The 18,395-nt window shown below is 39.2% G+C and overlaps 1 protein-coding gene across 7 annotated transcripts in view; it reads right to left on the bottom strand.

Moving 5' to 3' along the window:
* Positions 1–18,395, bottom strand: part of LOC117153785 (glutamate receptor ionotropic, kainate 2) — a 157,400-nt gene that overhangs the window by 64,700 nt on the left and 74,305 nt on the right. For all 7 annotated transcript variants that reach the window (XM_076620701.1, XM_076620702.1, XM_076620703.1 and 4 more), the window contains exons 3-5: positions 14,714–14,875; positions 5,766–6,017; positions 740–915 (exon numbers count right to left, since the gene is read on the bottom strand). In XM_076620701.1, the coding sequence (XP_076476816.1) occupies positions 740–915; positions 5,766–6,017; positions 14,714–14,875 (590 nt within the window). The remainder of the gene's footprint in view (positions 1–739; positions 916–5,765; positions 6,018–14,713; positions 14,876–18,395) is intronic.

Raw genomic sequence — 18,395 nt, 5'->3', positions numbered from 1 at the left:
CTCGATAGCATTACGGAGACTTCGGAGATTAAATACCCCGCGAGCAAGTATTATGGGTCTTCGTTCTGTGTCTATCCCGAAGCTATACACATCGTAGTTGCGGTATCGATCGACGAACGTCACTCCCCTTCTACTAGTCGTTCTCTTTTTCCGCTCCTACGAGTAAGGATGTAAGCTTCTATGGGTTCCTAGGTTGCGTACCAGAGATCTGTAGCGAGCTCCTTGATGCAGCACGTAACGGTATAATATTTCGCCTCGTATAGATGCTACTAGTCCCGTGCTACGATAAAGGAACTATCCAGTAGAGCAACTCGACCTTTTAAATCTTCCACCACTTGTTTCGTTGAATCTTTCACGTGAATACCGATCGATTCCGATTCTGATAACTGATACAGGTACTGATGCGAATAGTAAAGTGAAAGTATATAATCTCGGAGGATATAATCATATGCAAATCATAATCGAAATGGATATAATAACGATTATAACTTCACGTCTACGACAAGTTTAGAAAATTTAACACGGTATCCTCAAATTAAGTAATTATTAGGCTACGAATGTTCATGTATCTGTGAAAAATTTAAATGTGAATAAATGTTCAATTTAAAAAATGTTTAAAAGAAAGTACTCGTTACAATATCTAAAGAGTGAAATAAATTTCTATCTATGCTACATGTTTCATTAAAACCCATATTTACATAAACGACAACAGCTTCGTAATTAAAACATCTTGACTCACCGCTCGAAAAAATTGTTGCATGTGCGCAGGATCCGTGTCGACGATCAACTTGTAGATCTCCTTATGTCTGACTTCTCGAAGAACCTGTCTATAAGAACCAGGTCCTGCCTGGCGAATGTACATTTCGGTCCTCGCCGAAGGCGGTGATTTCACGAGATCCTGTAGCTTAAACAGACCTGCCAAGAAACAGATAGAGGCACGTGTATATTTCACCCATCAATTACATCCTTTTGTTTCACCTTTTACATGGTAAGTGGAGTATCGTGAGAAAAGTGATCCGAATATCACAAGCAAAAGAAAATCGAGATTCGTCGAATCTAACAGGTTCGATGGCAAACGTTTCAGTGTGTCGCCAGGGAACACGGTTCGAAATGAAATTCGCGAAAAATTACAGGAGGTCTCGTAGGGGCTGGATAGGAAACTTTATTTAAAATCGGATCTCGGTTTTATTGCCGGTCGGTTTTCATTTCGACTCTCTTCCAGTTTCATCCTTTGCCGTTGTGTCGTCACATTTTTCCGCCCGTATCATCCGCGAAAGTACGAAACGAGCGGCAGTTTTTCGAGCACCGTGATGTAGTTTCGAGAATGTAAGAATCGATTTGATTAATATTCAGAAAATATAGGTTCGTGACATTTATCAGTTTCAATCGTGGCAGATACGTTCGTGTATCGACTTGGAAATAAAATTTATCGACCGAATGAACTCCGAAAATTTGATCCTTTCAGCTTTTTCTATTTTCTGAATATCGAGAGCTTCCTTCTACAGCAAACAATTCCTCAATGGCTCCGCCGTTATTAAACTAATACCAAACATCGCGCGTTTTGAATAACTCAAAGAGCGAAATTGAATTTATATAAAATACCACGTTTAATTAAATTCGTTTAATCAAAACAGGTATTTCAATAATTTTCATTCGAGGGCAATGAATTTTATTTCGAGAGGGGAAATGAAAGAAAACTCCTTTGAGCAAAATACGAGGTAACCGAAGTGAAAGAATGCCATTTAAGTAATGGGCCCAGGTTTGCTTGAAACGTAAAATTGAAAAATAACAAACCGCTTCTTAGACGCGGTTTTCAATTATCACACCGCCCTGACGTGGTGCAACGCGTTCACGTCGGCCGACCCTTTGTACTCGTGTATACATACTCAGTAACAACGGGTTGGCTGGAGATGAGGGTGGAGGACGAACGTATGGGGGTGAGACTAGTTTGCAGAATGACTCTGTGGTACCGCGACCTTTACGATTTTCGCGGCTGGTAATTTATGACGGTTTTCCACGATATAAAAAGTATATGAAACAGCCAAGAATTTAGGAAGCTTGCATCCTCTTCGTTGCGTTTTCCAAATGTTATTTTAGATATGAGTTTATTTGCTTCGTTCGAGTATTCGATTTGTTGATTACTTAGCTCGCTCACGAAAATTCGTGTTAATGTGAATAAAATTGCTATTTATTTTCAGTATTTTGATATATGTATATTGGGAACTCTCAGATCATTTATTACCAGAAGATGACATTGTATTTTTATTTAAACTATGTATTAAAAATATTTTCCCTTGTCAAACTTTTTTGATGGAGACACGGACACGTATGAATAATACATACAATTTTTTTGACATGAAACGAAATATGAAATATTAAATAAATTTAATAAAATTGTCTATCATCTATCATTCAGATTTCTCGTCTGATAGAAAAATACTCAAATGGCAACACTACAGATCATTGAGTTATTCAATTCACTAAATTCCAAATCGATTAACCTGCCATTTTCAAAGAACCTAGATAAAACTTCTATCGAAACACCCCTTCTATATGAAACATAACTTCGTCATCTCAAGGGCCGCCAAAGTCCACCTCATTCATACCAAAGAATCATCGACATCTTCCTTCGTACGTATGTTCGAATGGGTCTGAAAGGAGTTTTTCGAGTGTTCAACCTCGATGAATGTTAAAACGAACCAATGTTGAAAAGAACCATTCATCTCCGTTTCCCATTGCGGTTTAATATTTTCGTGCAGAACCATTGCAGTACTGTTACACGAAAACATGGACACAATGGCGCGCTTTCGATGCAGAGATTCAAGCGTCTATTCATGCCAGCTTAACGCCGTGTCGTGACTCGATTCGCGACAGCCAAAGAGCCGAGTCATCCTGTTCGAAGGCAAAGCATGGCTCGGGTAATTAATCCGTGGAAGAATAATTGGCGGGTCTGGCACAAAGCGCGATGAACGCGACAGAGACGTCTAGCCTGTCCCGATTTACATACACGCGCACATTTGTAACTGTAGGCCTCGGGTTGCCTATATTCTCTGCGTAACAAACAGCGAAACCCAACGGTGAAACGTTAATAAAGGCTTGTTGCTGTAACCATGTCACCTCGTAGAGTTGTTCTGCTCGTTGCATTTAGCAGGTGAGAATTATTAGGGGTCTTGAGCAAAGGAGCTTTGTGGTATAGAAAGCTTTGAACCGCCTTTGCGGGACCCTTGCAGAAGGTTCAAGAAGACTGAGGGTTCTTCCAGGAGTTTATACAGAAGCGACATTGCTATGGCAGATGGAGCTTCTTCTTAGATTACATTTTAATTGGATTTAGAGAAGTCCGAAGATCGAAATCCTTGGGATAATGCAAGAGTTTAAGCAGAGATCATTTTCTTTTGCTTCGCGAAGCACGGCCGGCTCGAGCGAAGAACGTTGATTCACATTTAAACGATCGACCCGCGGGAAAGCTTTGTCGTGCTACGGAAGGCAAAATTCTGCCGCATTTTCGATGAATAGCCGAGCTGAAAAATATATTCCATCAGACAGAATATCGAGGAAATGCTCAGTGACATGCTTCAGCGAGAAGAAATTTTCAAACGTCTCTATTCGGAATCGCTGCTGGGAAATTTATGGCTGTCACAGGATGTAAAAAAAGGGACATCCTTCCTAAGGTCTTTTCTTGGTCTTAGCGGGAAACGTTCCGCTTCCTGCACGCCATTCCGTAAGCGATTACGTCGTCTAATCAGGAGAAGTAATTTCAAAGAATGATCACTCTCCTTTCCTTCGGCCATTGTGTAATTTTTAAAATTGAACGAAGTTTGAATAGTTCACTTAAGATAACAAGACCTTTTTTCTTTGTCCAATTACCAACCAGTTAAAAATGCAATATTTTTTTTCAAACGAAATATAAATGAAAGCGATGTAAACCACCATAAAACATGGTTTTCGTTTTTGGTGAAAAAAACTGAGCTTTGCAATCAATTTTTTCCCGCACTCGATCAATGTTTAACGTTACGTGAAAGTTTTTTGCGAAATTCATTGACTACACGAGATTACTTTCGATGCTACGATATTTTAACCACCATTTTTTTGGTAAATATTAGAAAACGCTCTGGTTTCCTATAAAACGTGAAAATTTCATAACGATGCAGGAATTTGGAGAACTATTTTCATAAGTTATTAAAGACTTGAAACACGCTGAAGGAATGGCATAAATTTCAACGAATGTTTGACTATAATTCATTCGCTAAGTTGTTTCGTATTATGTTCTGCCATTCTTGAGCAAAAAGCTCGAAGTGGAAACTTGCGAGCTCGGGAACAAGAGAACGTTGACTTTAGAAGGTGTTAATTAAATGAGAGTAACTTTGGAGCAGCAAGGTGAAGGAGCAGCAAGGAGCGCTTTGACCTCGAAAACACAAGGATAATAAACCTTGGCCTTCGAAAGCACGAGGTCATGAAGAAGACCAAGGATCAGACAGGTTTAAGTTACACTGGATACGCTTGGATTCTGAAAGCTCTGGGCCAATAATATTTAATTTTCAAATATTAAACAATCCTCCTCCAATCTCAAGATTATATCCTATATATTTAAGTTGAGAAACAAAGCTGGAGGAAAAATATCAAAAGTAGAAGTCCTAGTCTAAGAAGTTTATTCGCGAAATGGAATAATATTGAAACTTCAAATTCCAGCAAGCTGCAAATCCGTAAGCAAAAACTCCGATATCAACGATCGTAGAACTAAAACCTTTGGTCTCTTAAGATACACATATACATTCAATTGTTCTGGAAATATAATCATTTTTTTTATCATTTCTCCAGTAGCTATTTAGTTAATATTTAGATACTCATTGTTGTAACACTGCATCCGATACGAAATGTTGAAATTTAATATAAAAATAAATTGGTATTTAGAGATTTTCGAATCGAAGAAATGGAAGATTGTTCAGTGACACTTGTAGGAAAAGTAGATGGAAGAAATGTCGACGATAATGACGAATCGTGTGATTTTACACGCGGAATAGGTTGGTTTGCGTGTGCGTGCAGGTGACAGGCGTACATTTCAGCGTCGCGTTGGCATCCACTTCCGCCGGCTGACTCCGACGTTCTATTTGCATAGGAACGCATCGCGCCAACCGACGCGACGCGACGCGACACGTGGAGTTAGCTGTTGAAAAAGAAGAAACGAAAAACAAAACAAAACAAAAGGAGAGAAAAAAGAAGGAACAGCGTAATAACTAGGCTGTATGACACGCTACGGCACGATATCCGCGAAAGCGTTGTTTCGTGACTCCTTGGAGAGCGCTACTCATATGCTTGCAAATCTGCCGGCACATAGGGTATTTGCTCCATTGTTTCAATGGTATGGTTCTCCTCTTCGTCGTATCTTTTTATTTCCCATCGTCCCACGAAACATAATATGTGTATAACTATGCTTACGAGCAACGAGTTTTGAATAACACGATTTTTGAACGGTAACAAGGATATAAGTGTAAAGTGTATGGTGAATTTCTGGTTTAGGATTGGATGGTTACACAAAAATAGTGTGTACAAACAAATTGGGTACAAGCAAGCTCGAAGCAATAGCCATCCTCAAATGAAACATGCTTATGGCAATCTCTAATTGTTACAAATTTAAATCTTGGACCGTGTAGAACAATTCAAGCGGTAGCCTGACGTGATACGTAAATTCTTTCAAGGAAAAGGAAAGTTTTTTACTAGGTATCGCATGAGAAGTATAACAAAATAAATATAAAAGATTAGATATTTACCATAATCTTCTTCGTAAATTATGGCCACCCTGGTCCAGTTTAGAAAGGACATGAGATCTTTGAAGGCTTTGTTCAAATGGTCCTGCGACGGATAGAGATTTATACTAAACTCCTTGAACGTTGGCTCGAAGTCCACTCTTGCCTCCAGATGCGGGACATCGAGAGCTTCACAGATACTCTGGATGTGGGCACCGAGGAGAGGATCAGACGGTCCGAAGATCCCCTGCACCGATCTGGACAGTTGCTTGCACGCTGAAATAGTATACACTAACTTAATTAAATTTACTTGGGAGCAATTATTATACGAATGGTCACAATCAATATACCCAAATACAAAGAATTTATTTCCACGAATTTATTTACAACCACATAGTATAAATAATTGAAAATTTCAAGACACATCTTGAGACACGATATTTATCTTTTGAATGTTATTTTTTGTTAATTGATATATTTCTCTACGTTTCATTTATAAAGTTGATCAACATTAAGTATTAAATACAGAAGTATTAAAAACAAATCATGTACTCTGCCATCGAAAGCAACAAATATTTCAGAAAATAGAGTCGATCCATTTGACGTTTGAGTGGCTCATATATAGGTTAACACCTCCATATTACTTCAGTGTTGCGTAAATGGAGTTGAAGAAGAGTTTAGCAGGCAAGCAGGTAAGCGGTAGAGAAAAGTGTTGAAATGGAAATACGGGGAGGAGTGCCAGTGACACACTGATTTCATATTTCCAGGCGAGACACACTCGGGATCTTTACATCACGGGAAGCTGTGCCACGCTGAAGATTCTGTCCCTTACCGCGTCGTTGCTACACTATTTCCTGGTAATCTCCTCGTAAACTTTCATCGTGGTCGCGGCGCGAATCAGGCGAGAAAGAGATTGACGCGGAACTTTGCTGCTTCCTCTTTTCCTCGACAGTAAACAAGTTGCGCCACTACTTTCTGTAGTCGCGTTCCCATCGTCTAGAATCAGTTCCACGACGAAACATTTGCATTACGACTTTTCAATGGACATTCATTCCATCATTACCAGCGTCTTTGGTTCGGAACTGCAATCCGGGATGTCGATACACCGGATTACTTGTAACCCTTCGATACATGCCGTAAAAATCTATTTTACTAGATGACAGTCAGTTCCCTAATATAGTATTAATTTAGTATAGTATTAATATAGTATATGATGATATATGATGTGTTACATCATACACTTCCATGAAACACTGGAAGTTAAACATATAGTTAGAGATAAATATACAAACTCGATACAATTGTCCAATATATTATTATTTTTACAATACTATATAATCTTTACCTTCAGTATAGGATCATGCGTACGTGTACCATTGGAAAGTTAGTGAAAATTGTCGGAACGATGTAGGTTCGGATGAAACGATCAGATGTCACTGTATCAACTAGCAAATCACAACGTATCAGAATCGTGGATCGGAACAAATTTTCGAAACGTTGAAAGTTTAACGATACCAGTACGAACGAAATGGTCAGATGTCACCGTATCAACTTACGAATCATAACGTGCAATCAAAGGCGTGTATCGGAACAGATATTTTTAACCGAGCCGCTAGTTTTTCGCGACAATACCGTCTCGTGATACTTTTCCATCGACTACGTACATATTCGACGCACGGCTCGCGTATTAATCGAGCATTCATGGACCCGATAGAAGCGACGTGACCGTATGATTTACGAGTTCGATGTCTGTACGCGCGTACGAGCATCGTAGAAAATGGACAGGAAATTGATACGTTATCAGACCGACGGCTTCCTGATCCATTATCCGCGATATACCTTCAGAACGGCTGTTCTCCTTTCGTAAAGGATCGTGGCTGGCACGCGTGCAGAGAGCGGCCGACTCCACGCCACGATGGATGAATTCGATTTCGAAAGTGGGATTCCGGCGTGTCTAAGTATTCTCGTTTGCTACGTGTTCGCTGAATTATTCACGTGACTTCGTCTTTTTTTCCGTTGCCTTTCGATCGGCTGCCATGTCAGACATCTGACTCATCGTTTCTTCGTTTACGTTGCCGGTTTCACTTAACGCGCGATCGAAAACTCGTTAGGCAATGAAATTCTTGCCACGGAAGGTAATACCTTTCGAGAAAGAAATTTAATTGAATCGATCGCGCTTGGGTACCTGATCGGTGCTGAGTGATATAGGAACGGTAAAACTCGAAATTTAATTTTTCTGAATAGCTTTCTTGTCGTTCTTGAGGATTGCAGTTTAGTTAGAGATTGTATCTGTTCATATAATTTCGCTATCTTCCATTTAATCGAAGAAACTAATTTAAGAAGATTTATTAGCCAGTAAGAAGCGTTTTATTATTCTTCGATAAAGATCGATCTCTTGCTGTCCAGCGACCGTAATTTTCTTTGAATTCGCCGGTATCTGTATCCTCAAGGGTGCAACGAAAATCCTGGATCTCTGCGCCTGACAAACAGAAGACTCAGTTAGTTCTTTGACTGCTCCACCACGAATAATTCGAAATTCCTCGCTCGTCGTCGTCCCTTCTTGATTAAGTCGTATTCTCAACGTTGCTAAATAAGTCTCGCTATTTCGTTACGAAGTCTGCTCTTCCGGTTAACGAACCAACACTGCCCCCCGTTTCAACACGCCAAACGCGGAAATGCTTCGAATGATCAGTTATCGGGCCGCTCACTTCCGCTCTCTAAGCACTCTCAGCAGAGTGCGGTTTTCAGAAAGTCTGGAGAAGGTTTACCTTCACGAATAAAACACCAATAACTAATTTCGTAAAGGTCAAATATTCTCGTGTACAATTTCCTTCAGCTAGATGGTACGTGGTTATTTCATAGCAATTACTTTGAATTCGTGTAAAATTTCTGCAAAATTGTTTGTGATATTGTTTACAAAATTGATGTGGCATTTAATATATTATACATTCCGCAATAATCGGATCTGCATTGCAATTGTTATTCAACATCAGATACCCAAGAGAATACCTCGGTACATAAAATGTACTATAGTGCCATCAATAAGGCAGACAAAATGGATTAACAGATCAGATAGCAGATTAAACATGAATCTTTATTACACTCAGACCATTAAAATTGCTTCCTTCGAGTTATTAACCGAAAATAATCAACGATAGTTTCACACAAAAATACGTCTCACTGCGAAGTAAAATCCTACCGTAGTTTAGTTTTCGTTTAACGATGGAGAAACGGCGTCGCGACGATCGACGATAGTCACCGAGTGCATTGACATCCAGAAATGGCTTCGTCACTAATTTCCGTAGTTCGTTCGTTCGTCGCAGTCACCATTTGTACACGGGGAATGCAGGGCCAAAGATTGCGTAACAATGTGGAGTTAACGGTCACGTTGCATGAATTCACCGAGGAAAATCGTGGCTCTCTTCCGCAAATGCTTTCAAAATGGTAACGAGAGGAAACACGGGATTAAATCTGCGTTAAACATCGCCTTTTCAGTTTTGTTGCCCATCTCGAGGATGGGAACTCGTACGTCTACAGATCAATAGAGAAAAATGGAAGGGTAACAAAGTGACCAACCGCATCGGAACCCTCGAATCGCAACATTTTACCATTTCTGCTGTGATATATTTTTCTTGTGTTTCTTTCGTTTTTTCTTCTCCTGAATCACGAATACTGATTTAATTGCGACGCGGAAATCTCGTTGAAAGTTCGGACGTAGTAGGAAGCGAAATGTTAGCAATCTTGCGTTCCGGTTGACCTGAATTTTCTGCGGAATCACTGGTCCTTCTGTAGAGGCGCGAACAAAGGTATAGAGGTTTTGTCCGGAGCATAGGAATACCGAGACGAAATGGGAGTAAAAGAGTGTCCAACGGGAAAGCAGTAAATTAAAAATACAACGGGTGTTCGCGTGTCATCCGAATTTTAAACGGTCCCATTTAGCTGTCTGCCGAAAAAAAGTTCTCCATCAGCGCTTTCAAGTGCACTTCCCCGTTTTAAACGAATTACATCGGTCGCATCCGTGTCTCCTTTCTCTTGGCTTCTCCGCAAGAGGGGATGATAAAAAATGATCGTCGAGGACCGTTGGATTCGTGACTCGAGTGCTCTATTAAATTATTCTATTCGAAAGTAGTATATTTCTCGCGCGATATCAGCCGAAAAAAGTTTTTATCGCGAGGGAACGATTGTCGTAGGTGTTACACGAATTTTGCAGAGTGGCGCGTGTATAAGAAGCTGAACATCTGAGAGGGAAGATTTTCCGGCAAATCAGTGAATGCTGCAGATGAACGGGGATCCTGGCCACAAAGAAATGGCTATAACGTAAAGAGAGAGTTTGCCGGTAATAAACGAAAGCTTCCATTAAAATGTTCCGCCTCGAGAGATCAAAGGGATTCGGTGTAAGTTATTCAATGAATTTTGAGAAATTGTTACTTCTCCGGTTCTTTGTGTCTTCCGCTTTCTTGTGTGCCAGTTTGAGCATAATCGAATACACTTGAAACGAAGTTGCGAAGACTCTCTAAATATTGATAAAAGCATCGAAAGAGTTCCTTATTGCGATGAAACTGGTATTATAAGACTTCGTACGGACGGTTCTGCTATTAACTATGATCATTATTACATGGTATTGTAAAAAACCGAATGCCTTTCCCATTATGCGAAACAAAATCAAAGATTTGTCGCAACTGAATGGGAATATAATACGATACATGACACATTATTATGTATACGTGTCGCTTATCATAGATTATTAATATAAAAACTACTTCGACGTTCTGATCAGTAGTCATTAAATATACATCAAACAAGTTATTATTAGAGTAATAACGGATACAGATATCAATAATTATTGGAATGCTTCAATTACTATCGATTTGGTCAGTGAAAACAAATGGACGAATTTGAAGTACGTGCAGCTACGATATCTGCTCTGTAAATCTCGTATGATAGATCATCTACCAAGCGGAAATATTTTACTTTTCCTTAGAAAGTTAATTTGGGTATTATTGGTAACTTGTTAAATAACATTCGTAAATATTGAAATAATTAATATTGCATTTATGGATCTATTCAGGGGAATATTTTTAGAAAATTTATAAAGCAGAGAATATCTAAAGGTTTATTTCTTAATAATATCATGTACAATATTTTTTAAGGAATCAGTTATTACTACAAAACCATAAGTTGACTATGATTTTTGCATAGTACTCTACTGTCTGTCGGCAGGATATGGAAATCTAAACAAAAACTATTCGCTTAATTTTTCTACGACTCTATACTTCGCGATACAAGGAACTTTTCTCGCGGACGATCGACCAAGCTTCGCTGGAAAATCTAATTTTCCTTGCTGGTCGATTCATTTCCCGTTCCGCTCGAATGCGGCGCCAATATACGCGTCGACTATAATCCTAACAGGCAGTTCTCAGAAATTCATCGAGTGCCGTTCCCAAGCTGATTTCCTTCCCTCGCGAATTCAATTTTCGCCATGTTCGCCGGCTTTGTCTTCTCTTTCAGTGGTTCGTGCAGGCACGGCTAGTTTCCGGCATGGACGATAATTTTTCTGCCCACATACACGAGCTTCTGAATGATGAATTTCGAAAAAAGGAATCGATAGAACGAGTACCATTTTCTCTTTTTTGTATTTTTACATCAGGCTTGTTTTGTATTTCAAATCGGGTTGGGATCGTAAAAGGGGTCGAAACTACGACCAGAATTTGACGTTTAACGGTGAATAAATCTGATCTGAATTTGTCGCGCGATTGACATCGCTCTGGTCAGGCGGAACATCGATGCCGCGCCGGTCAATTCGTGAAATCATACTTTTCCTGATCGCATACGAGCATCGGAAGTTAATTGCGAGAAAAATGAAAAGAATGAAAGATGAAACTGATACGTTTATAGAATTGTGAGACTTGGAAACGCGAATTTTGGGCAACTGAACTTAAAAATTAGGTAATTAGGAAAGTAGAAAATTAGAAGATTAGAAAGTTAGAAGATTAGAAAGCTAGAAAATTGGAAAGGTAGAAAATTAAACAATTAGGAAATTAGAAAGTTAAAGTTCTAAATTTGAAAATAAGGAAATTTGAGAATTTATGAATATTCTCGCGATATTTTCTCTGCTTTTTACTATTCTGCGTCGTAAGATTTCACTGTACGCTTGCACTTTCCATGTGTTTCACTTTGAACAAAACTCCACATCAGAGCACAAATCCGACTTGTGATTTCACGAAATTTCACGAGCGAGTTGCCGCATTCATTCACGGAGAGCAACTTTCAAAATTCCTATCCAAACAAAACGTCGCATTGTCAACACCTGGATCCCGTTCTTCATAAATCTACATCAGCAAATCGGGACATTAGCTTTCATGGGGATTTAAGCCAGTCGGTAGACGATGTTAAGCCCGCGTCGCGAAAGACTTGACAAGACGAAGAGGAAAAAAGTGCGTACCGAGTCGTGGTCCCGTGGCGTCGGGGATTTATTACGAGAAGAAGAGATGCAAACGGAGATGCTAAGGGACTGAGGAAAATGGAGAACGATGGTGTGGCCCTGGATATCCAGCCAGACTACTGAAAATGGAAAATCTTTTCAGACGAGGCTGGAATACCTTTAAACGCGGAAGCTAACGTGGGTACGAGATGTCAGACTGCAAGGGCTCGTCGCCAGCATATTTATGACGTGAGTGGAATCGTCCTGGTAAAATTGAGATCCTGGAAAGGGTGTCGGCAACCACACGCGGTTGATTGTAAGTAAATGCGGTCTACCAAGTCGTTCCAACGAGTGTATTTTAAGCCGATCCTATTCCATGGACAAGGGTAGATTCTGGGGTTAATTTACTCAGGATTAATGTAGGTAGTGGGCGGGAGAATCGCTGTAGCGGAATTATGATGTGATTGTTTTCAGAGCGCTGTTTGTTTTACGAGTTAACGTTAATTAGGATGCGCCTGCTGTTTGGATTTAGTTCGAAGGAGAAATGTTTCAATCATTCATAAATTAGACTGATTAACTCAATTTTTGAAAATTTCTGAATTTTAGTAGCAAGATGGATGATCGAGATCAGTTCGCTATCAATATGGCTGATTTATATTTCGGTTCTTTAATTTCTAACGTTAAGTACCTATTATGAAAAATCGTGTTGCAAGAGATTACATCCACACTTCGTATTTTAATAAAAGTAATCTGTGTATTATATAGCTTTAATGACCACGACTGTTCGAGACAATAACGGCATTTTACGTATTTCCACTGTATCTTACAAACCGAGCGATGGGATTTCTTGAACAGAAGAGCATCCTTTCGAAAATACGACTCTCCCCATTGTCCGGCTGTGAAATACGCTCGCATGAAAAGGACGCGATGCGATGGGAAATGAAGTGTCTTTGAGTCTCAATAATCCGAACTGCGTACTCGACGAAATAGATATTCGGAGTGGATAGAACTTTGTTGCAAATTTATCGATGTCCGTGCAGATTTACGGTTTGCAATTTACGCTCGCTGGCCACCTACGATCGGCCAGCAAGAAACATTGTTATGGTTTCGCGGCGGCTCACCCCGACTTGCCTACGGAATTATTTTGCATAAATTTCATCTTATGACTTCGCGCTCACCCCCACCCTCTATCCTCTCTGTTTTCGTGTTCTGCTCGCTGAAATCAAATCACTGAAATATCGACTTCCAGTTATTGTCGAAAACGAATTAGTCTGTAGCGCGTACGACATCTGTTTTCTTATTTACAATTATCCATAATTATTATTCGTAATGACAATAATAATGATAATAAATTTATCTACTTTTCATGAAATTCTCAATTTCACGAACTAGTCGGATAATTATTATTATCTTTAAAGAAAAATCACATAGTCTCATCTTTTCTGTAAACAATCGAATTTGTTTTTTTTTATAAAGATAATCATAAATTTTAGAAAAAACTATTCTCAATTATCTCTTTTTTTGCATTTCAACGTATTAAATTAATTATTATTGCAGTAATTAAAGATCGAAAAACAAATTTTGAAATATTTTGGTTTGCCAGAAAAAATATATTAGAAATTAAACTTGGAACAACATTGTTCTACGACGTGAGGTTGGTTGGTAACGCAAGTTTCCACAGAGAAATCTATTCGAAGATTCGAAGGGTCGGCTTGTCCCCGTATGGGTGGGATTAAGTTAAGAACAGCCACAGATTTCCACAGCCACAGATTTCCACAGCCACAGATTTCCACAGCCACAGTTACATTTGGTGTTTTACTTCCGTTTTTTACGGTTAATGCGACGAAGTTAATTCTACCATTTCGAAGATCCACGATTTTTCTTTGTGGCGGCAGTGCGCGCTGAATAATCCCTTTGAAAACGAGGATCTCCATCATTTCTGATCAAAAAAGTCGCTATAAAATTCACACGGTCCGCGGGATCGTATGGGAATAAATACGAGCTGTATCTGGCTTACGGCGTCTGCCGATCGATATTATTGTCTCGAGAATGGGGAACGACGATCTCTTTTCCGACTCTACGTTCCAACTTTCACCATGCACGCCGCGGAATACCGATTTCTCGACGAGTGTGAAAAGTTACGAGGCCGATGGAACCGAAGATGGTATCGACGATAGAAATCAGCTTGAAATAGTAGATAGAACGGAAATCCGACAAACGTTCGTCTGACTGTCACACCTTGAACCTTCTGTAGTTTATTAAGCTCTGAAATAGTATGAGTCGTGCACTCGAGTGCGTCTCCCATTTATCAGATACGAAATCCGTGCCTTATCAGCGCTGTAACGTTTCAGTGTCGAGATGTTTGCCCTAGACGTTTCTAGGTGTTAAATACGTTCCGCTGCGACCGAAACGAGAACTGGTACAGTGTCAGTGTTAGGATGATGGAGAATGTAGAAGACTGAGATATGAATGCGTAGATTTCTGCTATAATTTTGTGAAAAATGTGAAAGAGAATACGATGGAAATAGTGAGAACGATGCTGCAGATTTACCTTTCTTCGACGTTCGGAAAGAATCGTCCTTAGGAACGTATTGAATGTCGTAGACCAACGTCGTGTTCGCTAACAGAGTTTTGTCCTTGTTGATCTTGTAGATGGCATATTTGAACGCCAGCTCCGAAGGGCTGTCCTTTTGATCTTCTGTAAAGATCGCACCTGTAACATTAAGAAAAGTCGAACCATCAATAACTGAGATGCTGGGATTCTTCGAAAACTTGGAAAATAATTTTTTTTGTATAAGTTGTTTGTAGTAATACTTTGTGGTGAAATAACCAGCGGTCTAAATAATAACTTTAGATACTTTGACGAAAGCATTTACGTACGCTTCGTCATTAGTCGATCGTTTTGTATCCAGCTTAATGAGTTGTTTATAGTAGAGTCATGGAGAATCAATCTTTAATTAAATTCCGGCGATCGAATATGACAGGGTCGCGTAAGAAACTATCGCTGGCAAGAAAATGTTTCGATGTTAGCAACACGTTTAACTCGAAACATCGTCTCTCTGTTTCGTATATTTCTCCACCAACCTTTTAATTACATTATATCAATTAGACCCCTGACAAGTTGAACGGACGCAATTACAGACGATCGATTACACCTTCGTAAGAGCGAAACGTTTATAATCGCGTTTGGCCGCGAGCTAACGTCTACTGAGAGCAACGATTGAAAATAAATGTGCGCTTCATTGCTTTACAATTACTTAATTGAGTCGTATAATCCGCGAAACTTTGGGGAGGAACAACAAAAGTTTCTTTCACAAAGAAAGTAAAACATTTCCAATACCGACGACGTACATTTCGCGAGAGGGAAGCCATTAAATTAAAACCACGGTAAATGGCTACAGGAACTTTGGACGAAGAATTAATCAATGGATTATTCGGAAAGCTGTCGTATCTCTTGAATCCTAAGAATTCCGACAAAGAGCCATGCTGATATTTAATAGATTGCTTTACGTATTGCGTTGTACGAACATTACAAGCGTCCAAAGTCATTGACATTGTTTCTGCAATTCTGATATGACTATCATTGATATGATCTTTGTGACCCCTCAGAATCTTCAAATGACTTTAATTGTCAATTTCATTTCGCGATCTCTACGATCCCTTGCGACATTCAAATGACCTTAAGTGTCAGTTTCATGGTCTCAGTGACTCCGCGTGACCCTTATTTCGTCCACTATCATTAGTTGCTAAGATGTTAAATGAAAAAATAACGGTTAGGAGCTGTGATCGATATCGAGCCTGGCAGAGTAATCCAGGATATAATTTGATCAGATGGGGGATTTCAAACGAGGCGAAGATATAAACGAGATTCTGTAGCCAAGCGTCATTTTCCTGGTCATAATATTATACGTGCCCGAAACTTTCAACTTTCACAACTTTGGTAATCAATTTTATTTGCCGAGGTTCGTTATATCAATCCTTGCATGCTTCCACACGGATAAAAGATGAAGTTTCGTTCTTCGTCCTGCGTTCTATTTCTTATTTTTATATTTTTTCTGTTTTTTTTATTTCATTTTTAAAACTTTACGTGTAGCGTGCGTTAAGGAATTTATTAAGAATGATCCATTTTCGAGCAGTCTGCCAGTCAGACTACTTTAATTCTCTTCTATTTTACTTTGTTACCTTATTTCATCGTTCCATCAATTTTGTACCCTCGGTGAGTCTCGCTCGCGTTCCGTATTTCTCTTTCGTTTCAAATAACTAAAAGCACGAAGGACAATTCCTTTGTTAACCGCCCTTAAGCTGGAAGGGCTTGTAGGTATTAATTTACACGGTGAAATTGTAGGCTGAAATGTAATCGACGGTAGACGAATTTATCTATGTCAGTGGCGAAAGTTTCCCTAGCAGAGAACTTCTTTCAAACCAATCGATCTCCATCGCTCTTCCGAAACGACATCAACGATAATTGACCAAGTTGAATTAATTGTTTCTAAACGATCCTTAGACAAGAGTACACCCTCGCCTGTCTAATTATCGCTAGCTGAAAAGTTTTTCTAGTTTTCAAACTGACGACCCTTCCATCGCGTCGGTGCTTAAAGCATCGCGATTCTAATAAAAATTTATGATATGCATGGAAGATGAATACAGAGTGTCGCATATTCTCGGAAATTTATTTCACAATCTACGAAAGTTCCATCGCCTAATTAAGCTTTCAAAAATATAGCATCCTCTGAATTATTCATATTTCTTTCATATTGGTTTCGATATAAAAATTACAGTAAATTTATTTCGCGATATTAAAATTTTCTCATAGAAGAAAGATAAAAGGATAGAGGTAGTCTAATGTAAAAAGTTCACGTCATGGGATTGTTGAAGGGTTTGTCGGTTTTCATAAAGTTGTTGCTAACGATCGCAACAGCCATTAGGATGATCCATTGTCTCAAAGCACTGTGTATATTTTCCTCCTACGTTCCGCTGGTTGTCGTTCAAAGTCACGTTAAGGAATGCTAGCGGAGACTAGAGGGAAACGTCGAGAAGCCTGGATTCAGTATATTTGGATTCCGGTGACTCGATAAAGATCCCATAGATAGAAACTCATGCACTTTCCTGTTTGCACGTGCCGTGCAATCTGTGTGCTCTGTATTCTTCGCTTGAAGTTCTGTTCATATTTTACGCACACAAAATTTTCCTAATTTTTTACTATGAGCCACGAGACTATTTTTCCATTTATACCTATTGGTATAATTTATACATTTATAATTTCATTTCAATTTATACATTTATACATTTATTATATTTATTTTTTCTATTTATATTTATTTTTAATAGTCAGGAGAATAATTTTGGGAATCTTGTAGCAGTTGTAATCAAGTGGAAAAATGGCTGTGATATATGTAAAGATTCATAAAAGGTGATACGGTTTGATTCAGCAAAGTTACGCTTAGGGGAATCGACGGCTGATCAGTGCGGCCTCTTTCCACTTGCTCGGTGTGAACTTCGCCTCAGCCGCGCTCTCAAGGGGAACGTTGAAGAAGTCGTGTTCGTCGAAGGATTGCATTCGTGTGCTTTCTAAATCGTTCTAGCGCTGTACGCAGTAAGACGTTTCCTTGGAGAACTCTTATTGAAATTGAGTATGTCATCGAATCGACGCCACGGATAGAAATCAACGTTGCTGTTTGAAACTTTTTCACCTTGTCGAACACGGAGGAAAATATTTCCTTTTCATTTATAAAAAAAATTGTAATCCTTCGTAAATATAACATTAAGAAAAATTATGATAGACAGGAAGTATGCTTATGTCAAACAATAAGGAAACGGCAAAATGCGCCTAAGCTTCCTTTTACCGACTTACAACAGCGTCGATAGTGTTTCAGCTGAACAGGATTCGAGCAAACAAGTTTCTCTGCTTGTCTTGCCAAGAATTCCGTGACTCTAAATTCAGAATATCCACTGATTGTCCTACGAAGTCGAGGAATTATGTCCATAAGGCAGGATTGTACGTTTTTGCTATCAAATGCAGATGAACCCCAGAAAACGTATAAATCAAGATGTTGGCTTTGTTACGAGATTTTAGGAGAGATTTACACGAATAATAATTTTAACAGAATAGTTATACAGTTCAAGTTACTCTAAACTACGTTCACAAAATTTCCAACGTTAACGTGGCAATATCTGACGGATTATTGGATTTGTATTGGAACGAGTGCTTCCGTGCACAACACTAGCGTTCCAGA

Source organism: Bombus vancouverensis, chromosome 8 (assembly GCF_051014615.1).
Source record: "Bombus vancouverensis nearcticus chromosome 8, iyBomVanc1_principal, whole genome shotgun sequence".
In the NCBI taxonomy this organism is placed as follows: Eukaryota; Metazoa; Arthropoda; class Insecta; order Hymenoptera; family Apidae; genus Bombus; species Bombus vancouverensis.
Note: the sequence above shows the minus strand (reverse complement) of the source record. Positions and strands in the feature narration are given on the sequence as shown.